We start from the raw sequence: 26,236 nt of genomic DNA on the forward strand, positions 1-26,236 counted from the left end.
CTGTGGAAATCTAGTACGTGTAACGAGATTTTTGTCCTCGTTCTTGGAGTGTGATACCTAAACTGCTTCAAAGAAGTTTGAAACTATGCGTAACATAACTAATATTGAGTGGAAGTCACAAGAACCTTTTATTTTCAGTGAACTAGTCCGACAAAGCCTGATCTTAAAACACTGTTCCATTTACGATTTTGACTAGGAACGCAGAGCTTTCAGTTGGATTCAATCCAAAGCATGTCGGTATAGGTCTACTAATCGGTCTTTGACAGATATAAGAAGCGATAAGTTTGTCTTTGTAAGACGAAAGTAACTATGTCGTGTCGTTCATTGGTACATAGACAAGACACAACAGAAGCGAATGTTATAGCTCGATTTTTCTTGCTTCCCAAGTTTTTACAGTCTACTCCACAAAGAAACTGCAATACCACCAAAAAATCGGTTGTTTTAGGTTTTTAGCATTTTAAATATTTTACAGGATGACGGAGCAGTATGAACGGAGGAAGTCCTATGTATTTCTGTCAATGATGGCTACATGTTATACATAACTGAAAATCCCTGGCATTCTTCGTGACTTTCAGACTGTCTGTGTCTTTGTTCTGGTATTCTTACGTCACAGTTTCTATGACTTTCCAACATAGTTTCACTTTAATTTAATGAACATTGCCTGCGGTCTATAAGTAGACTGATTCCATACATGATGTTCAAATTTGCAATAAATGCAAAATACGCACCTGCAGCCGAAACTATTTTTGTATTTTGGAATACGTAGCATTTAGCTGATGCCAAACCTGGATGTATGTTCCAAAAACATGTCAGTGAGCTGGAACATGTGTAAAGACATTTTGTTTGTATTGGAGCCCAGCCTTTTCTTTCACGCTTATTATCCATTCGTTCGAGAAGACTTGTTTATTACTCGATAGTTTTTTTTTGCATGTCATCTCTGTGGCTGGACGTGAAAGTTTCGCCTGTATCTTGAACAAAGGCGCAGTGGTACCGAGCTCGATTCGCTTTCGGTCGGTTGACGATTAAAATCCTCGTTTTGCCATGGACGATTGCGTTTTGGTGCATTCCCTAAACCGCTAAAGGAAAAAAATCCAGAATGCTAATGACTACACCACGGAGGGACATTGAATCCAAATCTACATCATTTTCTTTGCAGAATGAAGAAATTACCTAGACCTTACTCTAATGCTCTCACAGTCACTCTACTTCTTCCATTCTCACGGAACAACAATCACCCGCAAATTGAAAGATGTAGGCCTAAGTGCTTATTAATAAATAAATTCAAAACACAGATCCCCAAGCTTACAGCGATAAATGGAGTTTTTCATACGACGCCCACCATCTTATAAAACCTTAGTTTATTTTCCCTAAATCTCTAAATTGTGAGCTGACATTCCCATTCGCTAGAGCACTCTGAAATACGTTTGCAGCGACACGGAGCGCAAGAACTAATACACTCAACAATTCACGAAAGGAGACGCAGCATATCCGCCGTTATTTGGCTTTGAACCTACGGTTAACCTTTCTCCAGTCCAGTCTTTCTACTGTTCATTTGGACGGTCATCTCTTCTATCGCTGACACCATCATTCGTCAACTCCACATTTGTTATGCTGATTCCCTTCACTGTATTCTCACCAGTGTTATTCGTGTCTATATCTACACTGTCGACTGAAATCTCTCGTATGAGGTCACTGTGCATGTAGACCAACTACAAAATAATAACATCCATTGAGATTGACATCGCAGGTATGTAGGGTCGTCCTTTGATATACCACCAGCACCATATAAACAGCTGAGCTCCACGTTACAGTCCGAGGAATACTCAGCTCGCTTTCTGTCTTTCAGAATGAATGTCTCCATCTTGGGTAACCTACCACATAAATGTCGTTCATATTATATGCTCAATAATTTTTCTTGTCTCTCCATTTGATTTCTCTGCCTCCAGCATTACAGATACTGTAGTATTTACAGCCTGGATATTTTCTTCTTTTCTTCTTCCGTCAGAAAATAGGAGTAGTTCTGCTGTTGTCGATTGTCGTTTCTGTTCGTATGAGCGCACATTTACTCTTGTTCGTTTCCATCTTGTTCTCAGCACATAGGTAAAACTCTCTTGTCTTTCGAATTCCTTTCACCATTTATTTTATGGTGCGTATTGAATACGTCCAATACTCAGTCACAGCGCAGACCAGTGTTGAGAACTTTTTTGTCTGTATATGGCAAAAACTGGTATCATTCTAGACCTAATGACAGAATCCTGTGTTCTGGATATGAAAATATGTGTATGTGTAATTAGACATGGATATTGCTCTTTTTATTTGAACAGATAGCAATGGTCTAATTTGACTTTGGGCACGTCTACAGTCTGAATTAATCTAGAATTAGAAAGGTGTGGCGACATCAAAGTAGATAAGTTTCCCATCAAAGAGATTATCTTGGGTGATATCACAGGCAAGCAAGATAACACGACCTAACAGAATGTGTTGCCTCTCAGTGTGAGCAGTTAGTGCTAATTACACAAGATCGGTACTTCTGAGATTGAAACGAGATAGCAACAGTATCTGCCAGGTATTATCATTTGTGTTCTGAGTGAGCGGGTGACCGAGATAAAACATTCGCTAGTGAGAACTCGCAGAAGAATCTGAGTACTTGGGGACAAGGCGACTATGGTGCGGGTATCAATTCACAATACGCTTTCTTCGAATCTGCGTCGCACGATCTTCTGTCACATGCAGGTTAGTGAGCAAATCAAACATCAACGTACCAGCGCAATATCTGTTGCTGCACAGCGTAAAATTACTGTTATAAATCTAGTTCTGGCTCTAATACCTTGTATTTCGTTCGCTCCATGCTTATTAAAATATTTAATTCCTTTCTTAGACTACATATGCAACCCACAATTAAATAAGTGAGAGCGTCTGAAGTATCTTAGGTTTATGTTTGAACTAAATTATAAATTTTTCTGTCAACATGCGTGGGTAACGGGAAACTCATGAAGAACTGTAACTGTGCTCAAGCAAGCTTATATTTGATCAAAATGTTTCAGTTTCTGCAAACGTTGGTAAGAACGCCTGGAACTCGTCTGTTAAGAACAGGCAGTATAGGTATCGTTTCGTGTTAAGTGAAAGAATTTAGTTTTGAGACGAATTAACATTTTTTGTCGGGCTACTACAAACCCATATTCCGTTTAATTTCAAATACTTTACGACACATCAGAAGTATTGACATAATGTTAGAATAAATATAGGAATAGTTACAGCGTTCAAAGAAGAAAGTAAGACAAAAGTTTGTGGTTTCGATGCACGGACATCCTGGTTATGGGCCTTGGACGCTCCCACTGCGCCACTCTGCTACGTGTAGGCACCGTTCCCCTTCAGTGCCTGACACGAGACACTTAAATGTGTTGTTTGCTTAGCTTTCACGTGCCCAAATTTAATTGTGTATCATCTCCTACAGCTTTCAGCTTTACTTGGCTCGACTTTCACTTCCAGTCGACGATGAACGTTGGGATCAAATTTAAAATGGCTCTGAGCACTATGGGACTTAACATCTTAGGTCATCAGTCCCCTAGAACTTAGAACTACTTAAACCTAACTAAGGACATCACACAACACCCAGCCATCACGAGGCAGAGAAAATCCCTGACCCCGCCGGGAATCGAACCCGGGAACCCGGGCCTGGGAAGCGAGAACGCTACCGCACGACCACCAGATGCGGGCTCAAATTAAAAAATATTGAAGAATGTGTTCTTTCAGCTAAATTAAATACCGAGAAAAAGGCATCGCCTTTGTTTCTCATTGTAATGTAGCCATACAACATTAACAACAGAAGAGCAATGCATGATGAGACGAGTTCAAAAACGTAAATAAATCTGATGATAAATTATGGTATAAAAATGTAGTAATAACTGACATAGCACTGTTGTACGTGACGCAATAAACGAAAATATGACTAATATCAGAGGAATTATACCTTGCAGAGATAAAGAGTTACGGCAAAAGTTGTGTGTTACCTTTGACAAAACCTCAATCAGGAGTGGCATAAACACTATGTTCATGCCAGAAAAGATTCGTACGGAAAAATCTATTTACCATGTATGTAGACCGTTTTTAGCTTTCCATTAACATTTAAAAATGAGAACTTCGTTTTCACAGTGATTTTGCGAGCCTGTTACATCGTACAGAGACCTGAGACGTGAAGAAGTTAAATTTATAGAATAAATTGAAGGAAACAACCTTAAAGTTTGATGCGTGGCACCTTTAGGATATACATGTCGATTGTGTCCCACACGTTGGTCTAGGTCATGCAGTATACGTGACACATCACATTATTAAGAAGCAAAATGACACCTTGGTACAAATTAAATACGTTAATTTAGTTTACTAACGGAATACAAACCTCGTTTCATGCTGTAAACTACACAACATTCTTGAATGTTGTCTCGCTACTGTCATTCATTGAGATTTAAAAAACGTTCCGAAATGTAAAAATTACATTTAACCATGAAGCTAATTATAAATTACGAACAGCAATTTATGAGTTTCCTTGACGCAATATCCTTCTGAAGTAAGACAAAAGAACGTCTTACTCGGAACATCTCACATTGTACAGTTCTGAACAATCGGGCCACAGATCTGATTTCAGTGTAATGTCTGACATATGTGACACGCAATTATGCAATATGCGTTCGATAAGTAATGCAACACATTTTTTTCTCTCTGGCAGTTTCGGATGAAAACATGCGGAATATGTTGTGAAACGTCACGGAATATTACCGCTTCAGCCCCTACAAGTTCAAGAAACTCGATAGGTGGAGACTCTATACGCAGCTTTCAAAATTACGTCTGCAACTGAGGTGCGTTACAAGCAGAGAGCTGTTATTGAGTTTCATTTGGCGGGAAATCAGAGCATCTCAGATATTCATGGGTGCTTCTAGAATGTCTACTGAGACGTTGCAGTGAACAAAAGCATGGCGAGTCTAGCTACTCAACTGTTGGTAATGTTGACAGATTTTTGTCGCCACAAAAATCCAGACCAATTTATCCTTCCTCATGACAATGCAAGGTCTCTACTGAGACGTGGCAGTGAACAAAAGCATGGCGAGTCGATGGGCTAAACGCTTGTCATCATCGCAACAAGATAGCGCAAACTTGTTCTATCTCCCGTGCGTCTGCCGGGTGCACACAACTGTCACTCCTAAAATGCTGGAACATGTAGACACTCTCACTCGAACTGATCAACGTATCAGAGTCAAACATCTAGCTACTCAACTGATGGTAGTGTTGACAGATTTTTGTCGCCACAAAAATCCAGACGAATTTATCCTTCCTCATGACAATGCAAGGCCTCTACTGAGACGTGGCAGTGAACAAAAGCATGGCGAGTCGATGGGCTAAACGCCTGTCATCATCGCAACGAGATAGCGCAAACTTGTTCTATCTCCTGTGTGTCTGCCGGGTGCACATAACTGTGACTCCTAAAATGCTGGAACGTGTAGACACTCTCACTCGAACTGATCAACGTATCAGAGTCAAACATCTAGCTACTCAACTGATGGTAGTGTTGACAGATTTTTGTCGCCACAAAAATCCAGACGAATTTATCCTTCCTCATGACAATGCAAGGCCTCACACAAGTCTCTGGACCACAGAGCAGCTCAAGAAACTACATTGGAGTGTTCTTCCTAATCCACCCTCCAGTACGGGTTCCACCCTTCCATCTGTTTGACCCAATGAAGTACGCAATTTTTGCGGAAAGCAGAACGTGGGTGATGAGCAGTTCACTGATGCAGCAAGACGTTGCCTCCGACGTCGACCAGTAGAGAGGTACCATGCAGGCATATAGGCCATCCTAGTAAGGTGGTGCAAGGCCGTCGCATTGAACGGAAATTATATTGAAAAATAAGACTTTGTAACCAGGAGACTGGGGAATAGTGTGGGGAATTGGAGACCTAAATAAAACCAAAATGTGTTGCATTAATTAGTGAGAAACCATGGTATTTCTCTTGACATTTCTGTTAAAATGCAACATTCTTATATTCAACGTAGTTTTCAGATATTGTGGAAAAAAGGAATAATATCCATTGCTATACCAATTTTAAGCTTGTGAGGGCAAAGATATGTATGACGACTAGTGAAGACACACGTCAGAAGGTTAACAAAACATTATTGGAGCTAACAGTGCTTGAAGTTAAACGGTCTCCACTGCCATGTGTTCACAACTATGTGAAAAGCATTCATAGGGCCTCAACGTATCAAATGTTACAGATTGAAGGAAAGCACGAATTTGATGAAAACTGAATCAAGGAATTGTGAATCTCATTTTAGTACCCGAAGGAAACGATAAGTTAACAAAACTAATCATTCTTTCACAATGCCATGCTCCACTGTTCGGAAACCAACTGTTTATCGTTGTTGCTGACTCACAATGACATGAAACAGTGTTTGTTCCTCAAAGTGCGTAAGGTTAGAGGTAGTCGACTTCATATCAAATTCAGCACTCTTTGTGAACAACCGTAATTTGTCAGATGTATCTCATACCAGCAAACTCGCAAGTCCTCGCAATGGCTAAATACGAGGAGGAGTTGGGAAATAAGTTTCCCCTGTCGACTGTGCACAGAGTTGTGTGATATGGGCGAAAGACGCCACGGCAGGTGAACGCGCACGTGCAAGACACCGATACACCATTGGGTAGGGGTCGACCGCGATCAAGCAGATGGCGCTGTCGCAGTGAATGCGCAAAGCGGAGGCCAGCCGCTCAGTCTTTTCCCGGAGCTATGGAGAGAAGGTGCGTTTTTGAGTCGTGTCAAAGGCGGAACTATGCATGTTGAGTATCAGGCACAGAAATTCATAACCGCCTTGTTGAGGTGTATGGGTAAAGTGTGATGTCGGGGCAAATGGTGCGGAGATGGTGCCACCAATTCAGTGATGGACGTCAGCAAGTGCAGGACATACCGAGACCTGGACGTATGCGCACGGCCACTACAGAAGCAAACGTCAGGAAGGTGGATGACATGGTTAAAGCGAACCGGCGAGCCACCATCGATGGAGTTGGACAAGAGCGAGCTCACAAGATCATCCACGACGTTCTTCGATACAGGAAAGTGTCAGCACGATGGGTGCCCCTTCACCTGACCCCGACACCCACTGAACAACGCATGGCGCTCAGCCTCGAACAGCTCGTGCACTCCGTCTGCAGTTAAAGTTCTACTCACCGTTTTCCAGGACGCCAAAGGAGTTTTGCTGCTGGGCCGCACACGCCGACGGCAGCGCAAAACCATATTGCAACTCTTGGTTGGGAGTTTCTATACCATCCGCCTTACAGTCCGGATCTCGCTTCCATCTGTTTCCTGCTTTGAAGCAGACTCTCGGCGGTAGGCGCTTTGGCAGCAATGCTGACGTCAAACAAGCCGTTCAATGCTTCTTCTGTATGCAACGCCCTGATTTTTCCCTGAAAGGCTTTATGAGACTTATAAAGCGGTATGAGAAATGTCTCAATGCACTTGGAAATTATGTAGAAAAATAAAGATATGTCTTATCTTTAATGTCTCATTCTCTCTCTTTTATTTTCCTTTCTAATACAACTCTAACCATAGTCGTCAGGGGAAACTTATTTACGAACTCCCCCCACTCTCTCTCCATCTCATATTCCATGCCCTCTCTCTATCCATCTACACTCCTGGATATTGAAATAAGAACACCGTGAATTCATTGTCCCAGGAAGGGGAAACTTTATTGACACATTCCTGGGGTCAGATACATCACATGATCACACTGACAGAATCACAGGCACATAGACACAGGCAACATAGCATGCACAATGTCGGCACTAGTACAGTGTATATCCACCTTTCGCAGCAATTCAGGCTGCTATTCTCCCATGGAGACGATCGTAGAGATGCTGGATGTAGTCCTGTGGAACGGCTTGCCATGCCATTTCCACCTGGTGCCTCAGTTGGACCAGCGTTCTTGCTGGACGTGCAGACCGCGCGAGACGACGCTTCATCCAGTCCCAAACATGCTCAATGGGGGACAGATCCGGAGATCTTGCTGGCCAGGGTAGTTGACTTACACCTTCTAGAGCACGTTGGGTGGCACGGGATACATGCGGACGTGCACTGTCCTGTTGGAACAGCAAGTTCCCTTGCCGGTCTAGGAATGGTAGAACGATGGGTTCGATGACGGTTTGGATGTACCGTGCACTATTCAGTGTCCCCTCGACGATCACCAGAGGTGTACGGCCAGTGTAGGAGATCGCTCCCCACACCATGATGCCGGGTGTTGGCCCTGTGTGCCTCGGTCGTATGCAGTCCTGGTTGTGGCGCTCACCTGCACGGCGCTAAACACGCATACGACCATCATTGGCACTAAGGCAGAAGCGACTCTCATTGCTGAAGACGACACGTCTCCATTCGTCCCTCCATTCACGCCTGTCGCGACACCACTGGAGGCGGGCTGCACGATGTTGGGGCGTGAGCGGAAGATGGCCTAACGGTGTGCGGGACCGTAGCCCAGCTTCATGGAGACGGTTGCGAATGGTCCTCGCCGATACCTCAGGAGCAACAGTGTCCCTAATTTGCTGGGAAGTGGCGGTGCGGTCCCCTACGGCACTGCGTAGGATCCTACGGTCTTGGCGTGCATCCGTGCGTCGCTGCTGTCCGGTCCCAGGTCGACGGGCACGTGCACCTTCCGCCGACCACTGGCGACAACATCGATGTACTGTGGAGACCTCACGCCCCACGTGTTGAGCAATTCGGCGGGACGTCCACCCGGCCTCCCTCATGCCCACTATACGCCCTCGCTCAGAGTCCGTCAACTGCACATACGGTTCAGGTCCACGCTGTCGCGGCATGCTACCAGTATTAAAGACTGCGATGGAGCTCCGTATGCTACGGCAAACTGGCTGACACTGACGGCGGCGGTGCACAAATGCTGCGCAGCTAGCGCCATTCGACGGCCAACAACGCGGTTCCTGGGGTGTCCGCTGTGCCGTGCGTGTGATCATTGCTTGTACAGCCCTCTCGCAGTGTCCGGAGCAAGTATAGTGGGTCTGACACACCGGTGTCAATGTGTTCTTTTTTCCATTTCCAGGAGTGTATTTCTCCCACATCTCTCTGTCCATATCCTCCTTCCCCTTCTTTATATCCGTTTCCTCGCAACTTTTCTGCCGTCCTCTCTCCTCTTTCTGATCTTATTTACTGTTACTGAAAACGGAACCTTGATTGGGAATAGAAGTCAAAATGAATCGTAAATCGGTTGGAGTCATTAGTACACTGTGCATGGTTTTCATTTACGAAGAGGTTGAATTATAAAGTTAGCCATAAACATAGCTTTCCTCTTTCCTGTTAAAAATAACTGGGAAGAAGGAAACAAAACAGCACATTTCCACAGCATGGCTTTGCATGTTCTTCTCGCAGCCGATTTAAGAGGATGTGTTTCTTGTGTAACAAGTCTATACATCCAGTGTTTTAGGCTGTACGTTGTCTGACAGTCAGTTGGTCGAGAAGGGATTCATCTAACCGAATCTTTCCTTGAATTTGTGTGAACTGAAACAAAACATTTTTAGTAAGAACATAAATTTATTGAAACGACATAAACCGGAATTCATTGTTTTGAGAATAATTTATTGGAGTTTTTCATGCTTTCATCGCAACTCTTGGCGAGGAACGGTATTTGTGTCTGTTCCGATCACCATTTGTGATCATCCGACGGCATAATTTTTCGTTAAATCTTGAACAATTTGACCAACCGATTGTGTTCACGTAAGAGCTGCAGTTGTTCAAGAAGGTCTCGGTTAACCGCACGACTGATGGTACAACACTGATTTCATCATCAGAATTTCCGAGGAAATAAATCTCAAGATATCTGTGATCAGCTTTAAATGGTGGCTCCTGCTAGATGATGAATTTATTCTCGTAATTTGTCACTGTATCTATGAAACTGAAGGCAGATTATTGGTTTATGAGGTGAAACTGCGAGAATTGTTGATGTTTGTTTGTGCGATGTGCTGGCGTATTTAATGCGTGATGCAGTCGCAAAAGAATTTTCCTTAAAAGCTGGGTTAGAACCACGGTCTACGATAATGTTCGCCCCAAATGATATCATTCGGAAGGGGCTGTTCTGCTTCTATATTTCCAACAAATACTTCGGTCGAGGTTTTTGCCCAGAAAACAATACGCCAATGAGCCTGGTGGCGGTTTCAACTGCGGTAATTTGACGTTTTCCGCTCACACAACATAATCCTGGTGCTTCGTATGGAGACCTCAAATCATTGCAATGTTGACAAATATTATTAAGTCTTCCAAAGTCGAACAACACATTCGCGACGACGGCGACTGTTGGATCGTGTCTGAACGACAAACGATCCGTTCGAATTGTCGCGTTTGGCCGTCTGTTTTGTTGACGTTCCAAATCATATTGTGTGCAAACTCTGAGTGAGTCAAACTCGACTGCATCGCACTTGAGAAATTTGTATTCGATTTGCCTCCAGATGCTGTTCGTTACTCTCACTGAGTCAACGATCTTGTAACTGGCTTGTGGTGCGAGTAAACTGACTGATTTTCGACACCTGGCCAGGAGCTTGTTTTTTTCCGTTTATATACAACTTATACTGTGCTATTGGTAACACCCGCCAAGATAGTTGAGAGCGCAGCCTGCACGGCAGCTCAGCGTGTTCAGTCAGAGGGTTAGCTGCCCTCTGTAATAAAAAAAAAAAACTGAGTTCACCGATCAACAACGAACTAAAACGGATGTCTTACGACGTCCGCCCCGAGCAGATGTAACGAACGAAAGCGAACAAAATGAGATTAAAAAAAAAGAGCGTTAATGCGCTGCTCCCCGGACTCGGGTAGGCGCGTGGGCCCAGGATCGAATCCGCCCGGCGGATTAACGACGAGGTCCGGTGTGCCACCCAGCCTCGATGTGGTTTTTAGGCGGTTTTCCACATCCTGTAGGTGAATACTGAACTTTTCCCCACGTTCCGCCCCAGCCGCCTCAGTTACACGTCTCGCTGACATTTGAACACGTTCGCGCTATTCCATGAATTACACTAGACGCAGACAGCTGGGGTACACTAATTCTCCAGGGGGGGAGGGGGGGTGTATGGGGTGGCGGCAGGAAGGGCATCCAGCCACCCCTTCATACTAACCTTGCCAAATCCGTTCTTAACAATGCTGACCATGCGTCAGTGCAGGTCATAGCACCAGTGAAAGAACTGTGCTATTGATAACCTCATCTTCTCTGTGGATTGATAACATATAATACGTGTGTTGAATGAAAGTGGGAAGTAAGATTAGGACTTCAGCATCCTATTGCTGAACAAATGGTACAAATGGAGTACAAGCTCGAAGGGAGGAGGTATACGGAAGTAAATTGACACAGCCATTTTCGAAGTGACCATACAGGCTTTTGCTTTGAGATGTTTGAGGTGATACAGGGGAAAAATGAGGACTGGTAGATGAGGATTTGGAATTACGTTCTCCTTAATTCGAATCGAGTATCTTACCCGTTCAGCCACTTCAGTCAGAATATTGTACACATCGTGTGTTATAACTGACTAGCCATCACACTAAGTAACTTACTGTGGCGCAATTCTTTATTAATATACAGCGATTCCACTACGTGTTTTTAAGAAGACCACACAGTTGGTAGCTGGACTACTTTTAGAGTGCTCCATTATTGATTCTACCAAAATATCCCAATTTTAAATGCACTTTTACTTCTTAATTGAGGTTTGCAGTAGTTCTAATTCATCGAGAATTGCAATTCTAGAGTCTTAAATAATTTTCGAAATTGATACTTTCAGCTTTGTACATACGGAATATTAAACAAAATATTTGAGCAACTGTAAAGTGATGCCTTTCTGATGAATCTTGTTCGTGAATGCAAATGCTCGACAATTTCAACATGATCAAAAAGTGATTAAAATGAAATTACTGTTTATATAATTCGAGATGATTATGGGATACTTGTGAAGAAGGTATGCTACTGATAACGTCAAAATGTGAGATTTAGTGTTACAAATAAAGTTGAAGTTATCAAATTTAAAGCGAATTCAATGAACATTCTTACTGTTCACTGATAACTAGGCGGAAATTCATATTATTATTATTATTATTATTATCTATTTTATGGCCTTCATTGGACCACAGTAATCAAAAATACAAAGTTATAAACAAGTTGTTACACAGGGATACAATTTGGCTCAACAATAATGATATTTAAGTAATATAATTATTAGCGTTTATTCTTATATGAAAGGTGTTTTGCTCTTCTGTTTGCCCAATATTTCTTCATTCTTTCAGATATTTTCTTTCTTTCTTCATTTGAGACTACTCTTCCTGTACTCCTTTTATTGATTTTCATTTGTAGTCTGGTTTGCAGGTCTTGTAGTATTCTGGTTTTCTCTGTCTTGTTTTTTTTTTTTTTTTGGTCATCTACTGTAATTTGGAGTTCTTTTATATCTCCCTTAATTTCTGTGATCCATTTAATGTCGCTCTTGCTATTCCAAAATTTTTGTATTTTTTTTTACTAATTCTGTTTTCTGGAGTTCTCACCAGATGTCCAAAGAATGAGATGCGTTTCTTCCTGACCGTGCTCATTACTGGTTCTGTTTTCTTATATACTGTTTCATTTGATGCTATTCTCCAATATCCATTTATTTTATACTGTTTATTTATACATGTCCTAATTATTCTTCTTTGTATTTTTAGTCTTCTGTCAATTTCTACTGTATTAGTTGTTTTGAAGATAGTTTCAGCTGCATTCATTATTTCTTGTTGTGTTACTGTTTTATAGTGTTTTAACTTTGCATCTATAGATAGGCTTTTTTTGTTGTATGTAGTTTTGGTAATGTAATTTGCGTAGTTCAGTTTTTTAATTCTATTCTGCCATGATGGTTTCTCATTTAGATTGTATGTTATTATTTCGCCTAAATATTTAAATTCATCGACAATTTTGATTTCCTGTTCTCCTATTGTAATTTTGTTTGCAACTGGTGGATCAGTTACCATAATCTCCGTTTTTTCAAATGATATTCTAAGGCCTACTTTCTCTGCTATTTCTTGCAGTAATTTCACTTGTTGCCTGGCTTCCTGAACGGTGTTGGCTAGGAGAGCAAGATCATCAGTGAATCCAAAGAAGTTTAAGCTAATATCATCTTTTGCACTTCCAATCCTTATCATCTTTGGATTGTTCTTGTACCATTCTCTCATTATGTATTCCAATGCACAGTTGAACAGTAATGGTGATAGGCAGTCACCTTGTCTTAAGCCTGTTTTTATGAGGAATGGTTGCGAAATTTCTCCTCTAAACTTCACATTTGATTTGGTGTTGGTTAGAGTGAGTTGTATTATTTTAATTATTTTTGGATGGAGTCCTAGATTTCTTAAAATTTTTAATACTGAAGGTCTGTGGAGACAGTCATATGCCTTCTTAAAATCTACAAATGTTATTGCCAGAGGTTTGTTCCGTTTCTTGTAGTACGCCATAATCAATTTTAAACTAATTATCTGCTCTGCACAGCTTCTCCATGGTCTGAAACCTCCCTGATATTCCCCTGACTCCTGTTCTAATTGATCTTTGTCTCTTTCATATAGGATCTTGGATTAGATTTTGTATGTGCAATCTAGGAGAGAGATTCCTCTCTAGTTGTCTGGGTTGCTTTTAACTCCCATTTTTTGTAGTGGGTGGATGATAGCTGTGGTACACTGTTCGAGGAATCGTCTGTTACCCAAATTTTTGTGAAAGCCGTGTGTAAGGAGGTCTTCACTGTGTCACTTGCATATTTCCACATTTCAACAAAAACCTGATCTTCTCCACATGCCTTATAATTGTTTTGTTCTTTAAGAATTTTTTCTACTTCTTGGAAAGTTGGAGGGTCAAGTTTGTTATGTTTGGTTTTTATTGGGGTATTTATGATGATTTGTAAGAGTTCTTTGGGTTCCTCGCAATTCAGAAGTTTGTTAAATGCTTTGCCATGATTTCTGCATTTTCCTTGTTAGTGTGTGTCATTCTTCCATCTTCATCTTTCAGTATTAGTGTAGGGGCCTCATATTGTTGTAGTTGTTTCCCAAAGATTTTATAGTAGTTCCTGGAGTTGGTTTTATGATAATTACCTTCTATAGTGTTTATAATATCTGTTTAGAATCCTCTCTTGATTCTTCAAATATTTTGTGTGAATGTTTTTCTTTCATTTATTAGCTTGATGGCATTATCTTCAGTTTTATTTGTTTAAAACTTTAACCATTCTTGGTGTCTAACTTCATGGAATTTGTCACATTCTGATGTCCACCAGGCATGTTTCCTTCAGGGGTTCAAGGGAGCTAGATTCTCTGCTTCTTTTTTAAGATTAGGCACTAGCTGTTCTAGATCATCTGTTAATTTCATGGTTTGTGTTATTTGTTGGTATTTATTATTTTTAATTAGCTGATGTGGGTCAAACCCCCTTTTTATTTTATTAGTTTTTCCGGTCCTCTTCTTTAACGGAGTGAATTTGATTTTAATTTTCACTATACAATAGTCTGAGCCTGTGTCTACTCCTCTCAGTACTTTAACATTGTGGATCTCCTTATGAAAATTTTTGTCCATACAGACATGGTCTAGCTGCCATTCCCCCTTCCTCCAGTCTGGATTTTTCCATGTTTTAAGTTTACTTGGCTTCCTCTTCAAGTATGTTGATTTAGATATTAGGTTGTGTTCTCTGCAGAGCTCTACAAGTCTTTGACCGTTTTTGTTCGTAAATTTATGTGGCCTCCATTTTCCAATTATATCATTATATTTCCTTTCTTTTCCCAACTGAGCATTGAAATCTCCCAATAAGATTTTTACATTCTTTTTATTTACTCCGTTCACAGTTTGTTCTAGAAAGTCCCAAAATATAACTACCTCTTCCTTTGCTTTTGTTAGACAATTTTTTTCATTTTTTGGGGCATGAACATTTATTTTTGTATTTCATTGTTTCAAAGCTTAGAGTCGCTATTCTTGGTGATACTGCTTGGAAATCCGTTACTGAATCTATTATTTTTATGTTTACTAAAAACCCTCTTCCGAACTGTGGACATTGTTTCATTGCCCTCTGTCCTGGTTTCCCATTATAAATTCTATATCCTTGTGATTCGAATGGGTCGTCTGTGGTGTTTCTCATTTCTTGGATCCCTGTTATTAAAATTTTTTGTTTATTTAGTTCATCTGTGAGCTCCTTCTGCTTTCCTGTCTGAGGTAGTGAGTTTATGTTGTGTGTTACTATATAATTTATTTGCTCATGTTTAATCTTCTTTTTGTGTTTTATTGTGTATTCTAATGGTTGTAAACGCTCCGATTCGTTGCTGTCTTCTAGTTGAATACCCACCGAATCCGATTTAGCCTTTTCCTGCCTTTTTGAGCAGGACAGTGGAATTTTTTTTCTCAAAGACCTTTCTATTTTTGACTTTAGAAGGTTGTCAAACTTAGTTGGAGCAAGCTCCGATTTACAGCTACGGTTGTTAACCGCAGAGGGTGTGTTTGGTCCGCGAGAGCTATTTTATTTCTGTCAAGTTCGCCTGTAAACCGGTGAGGACTCCCCCATCCGCCACCTGGGACGCGCCACGTAGGAGTATCACCTCTCCTCCTATTATGACAGCATAGTAGGTTCGTGGAAATTCATATTATACTACATCTTACAATCCGTTTTATTGCCTGGTCCATTTATTTAATAGCTTGTCGATCCTACTCGCAACCCACCTTCTCCCATGCGCCTCTTCATTGTTTTCTGTGTAATCCTCAGTTTCTGAAGGGCTTCTAAATTAAAATTTCTTCTCTTACTGCTATACGTTAAAACTGAAAATAAACGTTGATAGTAAACTGTCCATCTTCAGTCGTATCGAAAGCTCGTGTCTAACAACGCTATATAAATTACCAAAATCCTTCCAGGACAGTTTTTCTTTGTAATTTACTTCTTTTATTGTTAACCCAGTGGTCGTTTTCAACTTTTCTTAACTCGGAAACGCATGGGCTGATTCTATAACAACTCGTGAATTTTCTTTGGATCTATAGACAGGAAGCATTTTACCGCAAAAGAAGTCGGTGATATGCCTTGTTATTTAAAGAACTAAACAATCTAGATCACGTCTTACTGTTTCTTCAGATTTAGAATATTACAAGAGTCGTAATGACGGCAATAGCAGAAACATTCCTCTCTCTTGGTGTTAAATCCGAAACAGGTAATAACTGTTAACATACCATGATTAATACCACCTTGATCTTTAATTACATTATATGTGTTACTACAGCCTCACTGGAATCGGGTTTGAAGCTAGGTTTCATATATTTTCAGCTTTCTTCTTTTAGCTGCTCATGTTTATCTCCGCTACAAACGAACAGTTATTCGAAATGCACTCCTGAAATGCGATCGTTACAACTCGAGGCTGGTTGATGAATTCATATTTAATTGGGGACTGACTTTTACCGCTTACTGATCTGCTTGCTTGAATGTACAAAGCAAAACAGATCTCATCAGATTTATTAGTGATATGTTTCATACAAACCAACCACACTGCTCAGAAATTCTTCGCCTAGAAATTGAATGACTTCACGACAGCTATCTTGAGTTCATCGAAAATTGCAGACGTCGACCAAACTAGTTTTTATAGGTGCAACAAGAGATAGCAGTCGCTGGCTGCAAGTTCAGGATTATAGAACGTTAAGTCGAACATTTTCCGACTGTAATGACAACCTTATAGTTAGTACAGACTGAGGTAAGTGGACGAGAGTTGGAGTGGAGGAGAACTATACTATAAGATAGTTTCATGAGTTTTCTAATCTGCATGTTTAATCCCAGTTTAGTGTCCAACATGCAAAAATTCAAGAGCCAGAGCATCAGTTTTCTATCTTGCCGGGCGTGGTAGCCGCCCGGTCTTGTGCACCTTGCCACGGTTTGCGCGGCTACCCCACAGGAAGTTCGAGTCCTCCCTCGGGCATGGATGTGTGTGTTGTCCTTAGCGTAAGTCAGTTCAAGTTAGACTGAGTGGTGTGTAAGCCTGGTGTGGCGGGTGCCTCCGGACTCGAACCGGGTGCTGATGTAGGCGACGCCGTAGAGCTGCTACTGCCACAGCTCTGGCGGCAGAGTAGAGACGCGATGCGATATAACGTCAGTCCCCGTAGATTAACGGGAGAAAAACCTGAAAAATTTCCGAAAAGGCGTTCCACGCGTAGTCGTTGTATCTCAAGTACAAGTCCGCAGCGTTTCCACTTATGCGAACTCGTATAATTGTTGTTTTTTATTATTAGTATTGTATTGTTAAATGCCCGGATTTGCAGTAATTATTAATTCTTCTCACGTTCGCATAGCACACACCACTCATTGCGAGGAAATATTTTAGTTAACAGTTTTTTTTTTTTTACTTTGTTGTCTCGTTGTTATGGAATTGTTGTGCTGGAATGCAGCGAGATCCAGAGATACTCTTTGATTCGGTCTTTGTAAGATTGCGTCGTAATACGAAAATATTTTAAAGTTCATTTCTCAACTAATGACGTCAATATTTGCACTTCAGTTAAATTGTCTTTCATGAGTAGTCATTTATCAAACTATTTAATGATGTAGTTCCACACCGGGTATTTAACTGGTAACGAACAGTTTATTGTTATTTTGTCACTAAATACTTACAACTCCCGCACCACACGCACACGGAATAGTTTAGTTAAGTCAGTCCGTTGGAGTTATAGTTTTTTGGCAATTACCACAAGTCAGCACTTTAGCGTAATCGTTTTATCTTCATGATGTCGTGTACTTGGGTCCTACTCAAGACTAATTGGGTGTATTTCTTTCATAGAATGTTCCCTTCTCCTTAAGGTCCAACTAATTTAAAGTCAAGCCCAATGTTCACTGATTCCGTTATTAGATTTCAATTAACCCATAGTGCACGGTTAAATTAGTCTATCTGTTCCTGTCTGAGTTCATAAAATCAGTTTCTTAAGCCGTGAATCCCGTCACGCAACAAACACTTCTAAACTCGAAAACAATCTCGTCACGATTCTCAATCTCAATAAGTTAGATCACAACTGCTCTCGTACGTCTGCACTGTATTAGTTCTAGCAAGCGACTTCTTCTGTGGAAGAGCATTGTAGGCGCATTGAATTTCTTCGTTCCGCTTACAACTCTCTTCCACATAAAAGTTATCTCTGATGGCATTACTTTGGACTTAACTTTTGAGATATTAATTTCACATTTGTCTCATGGATATTTGTCCATTGCTGAAATACGATGTTTCTTCTTTCTCTTTCGCTAACAAATATGCTCAGTGGTGTGCAATGTAGTTGTTGACAAAACTCTTTCGTGTTAGCTCATCGGCAAAGATGTCGTAACTGCCAAGATAACTTTTCCTACTTCATGCTCTTTCTTAACTGACTTTCAGGTGGTCGTTGGGGCGTTACACTAGGGGCCGATGACCTCTGCACTTTGGTCCCACAGGAAATTAACCACAAATTTCCAATTTCTATCTTCAATCAGATCCCACGTTCTGGGCCACATTTTGGACGATAACCAGAACACCCATTTTCGATTACTATTATATCTTTGGTGCAATTTTGCACTATTTTCGGCTAAATCATGCAACAAGTGGAACAAAGCCCTGATCGAAACGAGATAATGGTACCTTGGCAATCATAGCGCTGAATACTGGGTCTTCCATCCAATCTTCATCTCACCTGTTCCTCTTGATGCCGGTTCAACGGAGAAATTCCACATTTTTTATCATTCACCCTAATTTTCACTGTACAGCATCACACCCAAAATTATTCGATTTTATAGTTTTCCGGTTTTCCCACAGCCCGAAATCTTCTTCCATAGAATTCTGTACTCGAAAAGTGTATTGTCAGAAATTTATTTCTCCGATTAAAGCCAATGATCGACACCAGTAGACTTATTTTGGCCAGGAAAGCCTATTTGCAGATGCTGGTCTGTTTTTTCATTGCTTTATTCGAAAATGCCACCCTTGATGTGTGAGTGGACGGAAGCATTTTAATTACCACTGACGCTGAGTGTGAATAAAATACACAGTTTATAGTTCTACCTATAACCGGACAGAGGTAATAGAAAGTTCTCAATCATATCACCGGAACAACGCAATAGTTTCATTCACAGGTATGAAGACGAATGAAAACTAGAAAATTTAAAGCACAGTAAATAAAAAGTCACATAATGACTTAGCTACTCCGTCTGATGAGATACTCAACTTTGATATTTCTGGGGGTTGTTGCTCCAGAAAGACCAGAGTACGTCGTTGCTGAAGAACTAATTTTTAAATGAAACATAGTTTATATCACTTTTTGTGTATTATAACTCAATAGTATATACAGTACACTGATGGTAAATACCTGTTATCGCCTGACAACCTCCGAAAGAGTGTCACACAGCTTCCGAAATGGAAACTCACTGACTCTCTCTGTGACTGTCCCTTACGTCGACTACTACAAAAAATGGCTCTAAGCACTATAGTACTTAACTTCTGAGGTCATCAGTTTCCTAAATTTAGAACAGCTTAAACCTAACTAACCTAAGAACATCACACACTTCCATGCCCGAGGCAGGATTCGAACCTGCGACCGTAGCAGCAGTGCGGTTCTCGACTGAAGCACCTAGAACCGCTCGGCCACAGCGGCCGGCCGACTAATACATTCTTACTGACTGTGCCTCTGCCTTTGCGGGTCATGCGCCACTACCTTTTATATAAAACAAAACAACTGAATACATTGTTAAACAAAACAAAACAAAAACGAAAATTCATTAGATGAGTTACTTACACCAAGAAATGGGCCACATTTTGACCTAATGTTCTGAAATGCTGTGTGGAAGAGTTTACTTAATTTCATACAGAGTTCCAATGAGTTTTACAGTACAACGATTTAGATGAAATTTCAGTTAATGGTGAACAAATTACTTTGAACACGGTACTGTTATTAGTGTCAAGGATAGTTCTCTAGTAGAGCTATCATTTTAAATAATCATAATGAAAAAATACCGTAGCTTTTAGGAAACTGAGGATAAATAAATTTTCAAGAATTTATAGTGTAGCGTGGCTGCACAGTTCATATCACGAAATTTCAAACTTGGATTAATACGAACGGCTTACTCCGCTTTTTCTTAATATAGATCAGGTAATACATTTCTGCGAAATTTCATCTGAAGTAGCAAACTGATTTCCACTAATTTTTTAAAGGGACGTTTACTACTGTTACTGGGGAGAGACATAGCAGTATAAAGACCGAAAGTTAAAAATTCGAGCTAAAAAGACATCTCCAGAGAATGTTGATATGGGGAAGGAATTTCAGATCGGAATTTAAAGATAGTCCCATTTCACTACATAGTAGAACTTGTTCATTCCATCTAGCTCGTGGTTCCCGATTTTGATGTTACGTAATCAAACGACTACTCAATCAGTACGTCTTCTGAGGCTTCGTAAACAATCAATAGTTGGCCCTGCATCCATCCAAGTTTGTTGTGAGCTACAATCTTTTAAATACAAATAATAGCCCTTAGTTTACGTGTAAGCCTCGCTGTGACGCCTCAGTACACACGCTACTGCAGGTGACGCTGCTGTTGTACTGCGCCCTGGCTGTGGCCACACCTGCCGTGGCGCAGTCGGACGAGTGTCCCTGCACCGTGGGCCCCTCTGGCAGGGACGAGGTGGCAGACTGCGACACCCAGCAGATCGGCGACGAACTGCCGGACTGCCTGCCCGCCAACGTCACCATCCTCCGGCTGTCCGGAAACCTCATCACCCAGCTCGACAACACGACGTTCGCCTCGCTGCCCGACCTGATGCGCGTCGAGCTCTACATGAACCAAATCAGTTCTGTTGCTGCCGACACTTTCGTCAACAACCCGGCTGTCATACAGGTATGTCCTCCCTGGTAAGCTACTATATGTGACACATGCATTTACATTCACACGGGTTAACCAAAAGAAGTAAGTGGACAGTCAGTAGTATGTACGCTAGATGTCACGAGTGGCGGATTCGTCAGTACAAAATGAGGTGACAGACTGGTGATAGTGCGTTGTCGGTAGAGAAGCGGTAATAGCGGAGTGGGTCGGTCAGGAGCGTTCAGCTGGCCGGTGTGGCCGCGCTGTTCTAGGCGCTTCAGTCCGGTACCGCGTGACTGCTACGGTCACAGGTTCGAATCCTGCCTCGGGCATGGATGTGTGTATGGTCCTTAGGTTAGTTAGGTTTATGTAGTTCTAAGTTCTCGGGGACTGGTGACCTCAGATATTGAGTCCCATAGTGCTCAGAGCCATTTGAAACATTTCTGAACCCGGAGCGTTCAGTGACCTCGAAAGCGGACTACTCATTGGATGTGACCTGAGTAATATATCCAACAGGCACATTTAAACACTTCTAAGGCTGCCAAATTCGGCTGTTGATGATGTGAGTGAAGTGGAAATGTGAAGAAATAACGACAGCTAAACCAAAAGGAAGCATATATCAGGCACTTGCGGTCAGTGACCGTCGAGCAATTCGGAGGCGAAGTTGTAAAAAAATCGCATAAAACCAGCGGAAGGAGTGAGTCATGAGCTTAAAAATGCTATCAGTAGTCCAGTTAGCAGAATGACTGGGCGTAGGGCGTTAAAGCGAACGGGGTACAATGAACGAGCAGCTCCACATAAACCACACATTTCTATGTTCAGTGCCAAGTGACGTTTGCATTGGCGTAAAGAATAACGCTACTGTATAGTTGATGACTAGAAACGACTGTTTTGTGCTGAGGAATCACGCTATATCCATCGATGGAAGGGTTTGAATTTAGACGATTACGTGGTTAACGTTACCGTCATATGTAGTACCAGCAAAGAAGTACGGTGGAGATGGTGTAGTGGTGAAACTTCCTGGCAGATTAAAACTGTGTGCCGGACCGATGCTCGAACTCGGGACATTTGCCTTTTGCAGGCAAGTGCTCTACCACCTGAGCTATCCAAGCACGTCTCACGCCCCTTCCTCACAGCTTTTCTTCCTCCAGTACCTCCTCTCCTACCTTCCAAACTTTACAGAAGCTCTCCTGCGAACCGTACAGGACTAGCACTCCTGAAACAAAGGATATTGTGCACACTCCGCTGCAGAGTGACAATCCCATTCCGGAAACATCCCCCAGGTTGTGGCTAAGCCATGTCTCCACAGTGTCGTTTCTTTCAGGAGTGCTAGTGCTGCACGGTTCGCAGGAGAGCCTCTGTAAAGTTTGGTAGGTAGGAGGCGAGGTACTGGGGGAAGTAAAGCTGGGAGGAGGGGGTGTGAGTCGTGCTTGGGTAGCTCAGTTGGTAGAGCACTTGCCCGCGAAAGGCAAAGGTTCCGAGTTCGAGTCTCGGTCCGGCACACAGTTTTAATCTGACAGGAAGTTTCATATCAGTGCACACTCCGCTGCAGAGTGAAAACCTCATTCTGTTATAGTGGCGTCCGAAAATTCGTGGTTATGACGTAGTTCCTGTATTGCCTTTAAGAAAATGCTAAATGCAGAAGATATGGACACATACATGAAATAACCCGATCCATCCAGCGTCTCCACTTGAACCCAGAAGAACCACTTTAGAATGAGTTAAAAAGTCGACTTCGCTCCAGACCCCAGGTCCATCACTACCTTCTGTGGTGTAGGTTCTTGAGGAGCATGGAGTCCCATTCCTTCACAACATCCAGACACTTATTGAAGTGTCGCCAGTTGAATTCAAGGTGACAAAGGCGGACAGTGGACACGTCTCATGTTAATTCCCACTAATAAGTGTCCTGATATTTTTGATCAGATAGCGTGTTTGTTAGGAATTCTTACTGGTGGGACCTTCACATTTCTTAAAAATGCAGGCTGTACGTCATTATAAGGGAGAGACAGTAAGTAGCGCAGACTTCGCCCACGACTTGTAGTAAGAGTATCACCACTTCTGATATGAGCAATTTCTGTCGACGTTTGATTGAAGAGTAGTGCTAGAGCACTTACACGACTTCTTCAGTTATCTGTTGTATATATCCAGGTATGTGTCCACTACATCAGCGTTAGCCACCTACGCCTCACTGCATTACCATGAAAGTCATTCCCATATGTTTAACAAATATCCTCTTATCCTGTCCTTTCTTCTAGCCAGAGAAGCCCCTCATATCTCATCAATGTATCTGTCTCAGCTATGACTTAGTGTACAGATAGATATCCTGGATTAGTGCAGCAGCGTAAATATACGTATTTTTTCAATTTATAGTTTGAATTTAAGGGATTGTCACGTTCTTCTATGGTTTCTGACCAGAGGATTTTCTCCACTTGATAATTACATTTCCCGTGGGAAATTTGTAGCCATGGGCACCACTGGGTATAACACGCTACCTCTAGAGCATGGAGGACAGACTGAGCAGCAACACATAAATCAGGGAACCTTAGAGACCACGGTGCTGACTTTTTCACGAACACCCATGTGCCGTCTTTCAGAAAAACATCGATTGGCCACATGGTATCAGAAAACTAGACGCCTCATTCGAAGAACAATGGGCTGCTTCTCTGTATGGCACGTCTGACGTAGAGGTCGTCCATCGGACATGTCGTGGACATGGTTGCTCGGGAACTCTACCGGCATGTTAATCCAGCAAGCATTGTTCATGTTTTGTCAACTTATATATCAATTATATGAAAAGAAACGTATGCAGACTCCATCTGATTCCATGCCAAAAACTGTTTCCAGTAAGCAGGATTTAACGTTGCATTGAATTTTTTAGCTTTGAAACCAATTCTCTGTTGCTACATTTTGAATAAAATACCCTTTTGTTTGTTGTTTCACGAATCGAGTGGTATAGGCCAGTGGCAAACTGATCGTACCTCTGTCTGTAGATAATTGACAATCGTTAGATTTTTTTTTCATTCCAGCTATAATCATAATCATTTGTACTGTAACGTGACTTAATTCACGGTATGAAGTTATTGCAGATATGTGTATCTATTTATCCTCTTACACGTTTAGTGGATGTTAAACTGCATAACTCTAACGTTAATTGTAACCACAATATTATATATGTGCCAACCCATTCCTGAATGTAAAACTTGAGTAATAATTTCAGAACTAATTCTCACTGTGAAAGTTCGTAGAATATTAAGAGAGATTGTTTTAGTAAAACTGATGGCTCAGATAAATGGTTCCTGAACAGGTTTTCCTCAACATCAACAACCTCACGGAGCTTCTACCCGGAACATTCTCGTACACGCCCCTACTCAACTCGCTGTACCTGGACTATAACAATCTGACGCAGCTGGATGGCAGCATCTTCTACAACAACACCGAACTGGTGAGATATTTTCGTACACCAATGAATTTTGTACGATTCTGGTTTATGAAACTCCAATTTAACTGTTGAATTTTGAGGTGATTCCGTATTACCTCATTATTCTTTATTCTAATTTATTTATGATGAAGAGAGCATCTTGCGTATAAAAATTTATACTATTGTTTATGAGTTACCATGATCTTCCGACAGTCGGTAACGTTCTTGCTAGAGTAGTCACAGACTGTAGCTACTAAGGACGGATAATAATAATAATAATAATAACAATAATAAAAATAATAATCAACTGGGAAACCCAAGTGGAAAGTTCAACTGGAACAGAAAATCAAAAGTTTGTTACTTGATTTAAGCTTGAAAGAGCATAAACTGAATAAACAGAGGACCAAGAAGTCTCCAAGCTAGCCCCATAATAAAAGTTTATTATATTTTTTATTCCACTTTGAAATGCAAGCATTCGCTTTATGTGTGCTCCAATATTTTTCCGAAATTACAAAAAAAGTACTCAGGAAGACAAAGGACTTTCCAGGTGTGAAAAAGTTACAATGTACAACATGATTTTGTACCTAGGGACAAATATTCTGTTGAAATTTTAAAGTTTTGCAGTCGATAAGGTCTGTCGTTGCTGTATTTTTTAGTTTGTTAGTTACATACGATCACTAATCAGTAATTGAAATAAAATTAGGGAGAAATATTATCAAAAACCAGAGACCAGTTAAAAAACTTGAAACAGAAACTGTTGGCAACTAACACAAATTTCCATTTTCAATATATGAAAATTGTTACGATATTAAAGAAACTCGGTTCATTTGCAAGTTTCTCGTCTTCCGTGGTAGGAGACCTTCCTCTTCGAAGTACAAGGAGGTGCACCACGACGACGACGAAATATGGATTCACTGTACACTTGTTATGTAGATGGTTGTAAAAATGTATAGCATTTTACTCGTCATAAATTAACAATAATATATTGCTCAGCAGTTAATTCTGTAGAACACCAAATATTTACAAATGCTGCGCAAAACACAACCTCATGTCTAGCCATAACGAAATCTGTAGAAAATGCTAGCAGTTGCGTTTTGCGATCTCTGATGCGCATACCTTCATGTGATACTGAAATCTGTTCTATACTGAAACACCGACGAGAAAACATCATCTGTTCCTATGTAAACTATCCTCCATGTCCAACACTGTCAGTACCTGATAAAAGGGTACAGTGTGTGTACGAGAAAAATTGAATCTTTAGAAATTATGAAGGAATAAAAGTTGTAACAGTCAGGACAATCGAAAGAAACGAGGCCACGATAATCCAGTATAGGCGAACTAACTTTCCAATCTAATAAGAGACAGTTCTACCACAGCATGAATCAGCCAGCCGACACAAGAGTTAAAAAACCAGAGACAAATGTAAGAACCCACTTCTGGAAAGATGTCCGGGAAACCGAAAAAGGTAACAAAACTCCTGGGTGAATTAAGGACTTCGCAAAAAAAAAAATTCTGAGAGCAGAATGCAATAGCTGGATATAACACTTGAAATGATTGACAAAAGGGTGAAGAAATTCAAGATTGGCACATGCCCTGGCAACGGTCAACTGCACGGCTTCTGGCTCAAATGTCTTACCAACATAGGATTTGTCAGCCTGGAAGAAGCATTCCACAATGTAAAATCGCGCAAGATGTTGGAAACTCTGAGAAAAATAGGCGCAAGCTATAGGGAGAGACGCGTAATTTACAATATGTACAAGAGTCTAGAGGAAATAATAAGAGTGGACGGCCAAGAACGGATTGCTCGGAATAAAAAGTATGTAAGACAAGGATGTACTCTTTCGCCCCTACTGTTCAATCAGCACATCGAATAAGCAATGTTGGAAATAAAAGAAAGGTTCAACAATAGGATTAAAATTACAGTTGAAACGATATCAGTGATACGATTCGCGGATGATATTGCTATCCTGAGTGAAAGTGATGAAGAA

General features: G+C 41.2%; 1 protein-coding gene across 1 annotated transcript in view; it reads left to right on the top strand.

Annotated features, from left to right (window-relative positions):
* Nucleotides 1-2,611: 2,611 nt before the first annotated feature.
* The window catches only part of LOC126356323 (leucine-rich repeat-containing protein 15-like), a 55,632-nt gene continuing 32,007 nt past the window's right edge, over nucleotides 2,612-26,236 (top strand). Inside the window, exons 1-3 of the mRNA XM_050007295.1 lie at nucleotides 2,612-2,733; nucleotides 20,555-20,866; nucleotides 24,135-24,272. Of these exons, the coding sequence (XP_049863252.1) occupies nucleotides 2,665-2,733; nucleotides 20,555-20,866; nucleotides 24,135-24,272 (519 nt within the window). The 5' untranslated portion in view covers nucleotides 2,612-2,664. The remainder of the gene's footprint in view (nucleotides 2,734-20,554; nucleotides 20,867-24,134; nucleotides 24,273-26,236) is intronic.

The sequence above is a fragment of the Schistocerca gregaria genome, chromosome 3 (assembly GCF_023897955.1).
Source record: "Schistocerca gregaria isolate iqSchGreg1 chromosome 3, iqSchGreg1.2, whole genome shotgun sequence".
NCBI lineage: Eukaryota > Metazoa > Arthropoda > Insecta > Orthoptera > Acrididae > Schistocerca > Schistocerca gregaria.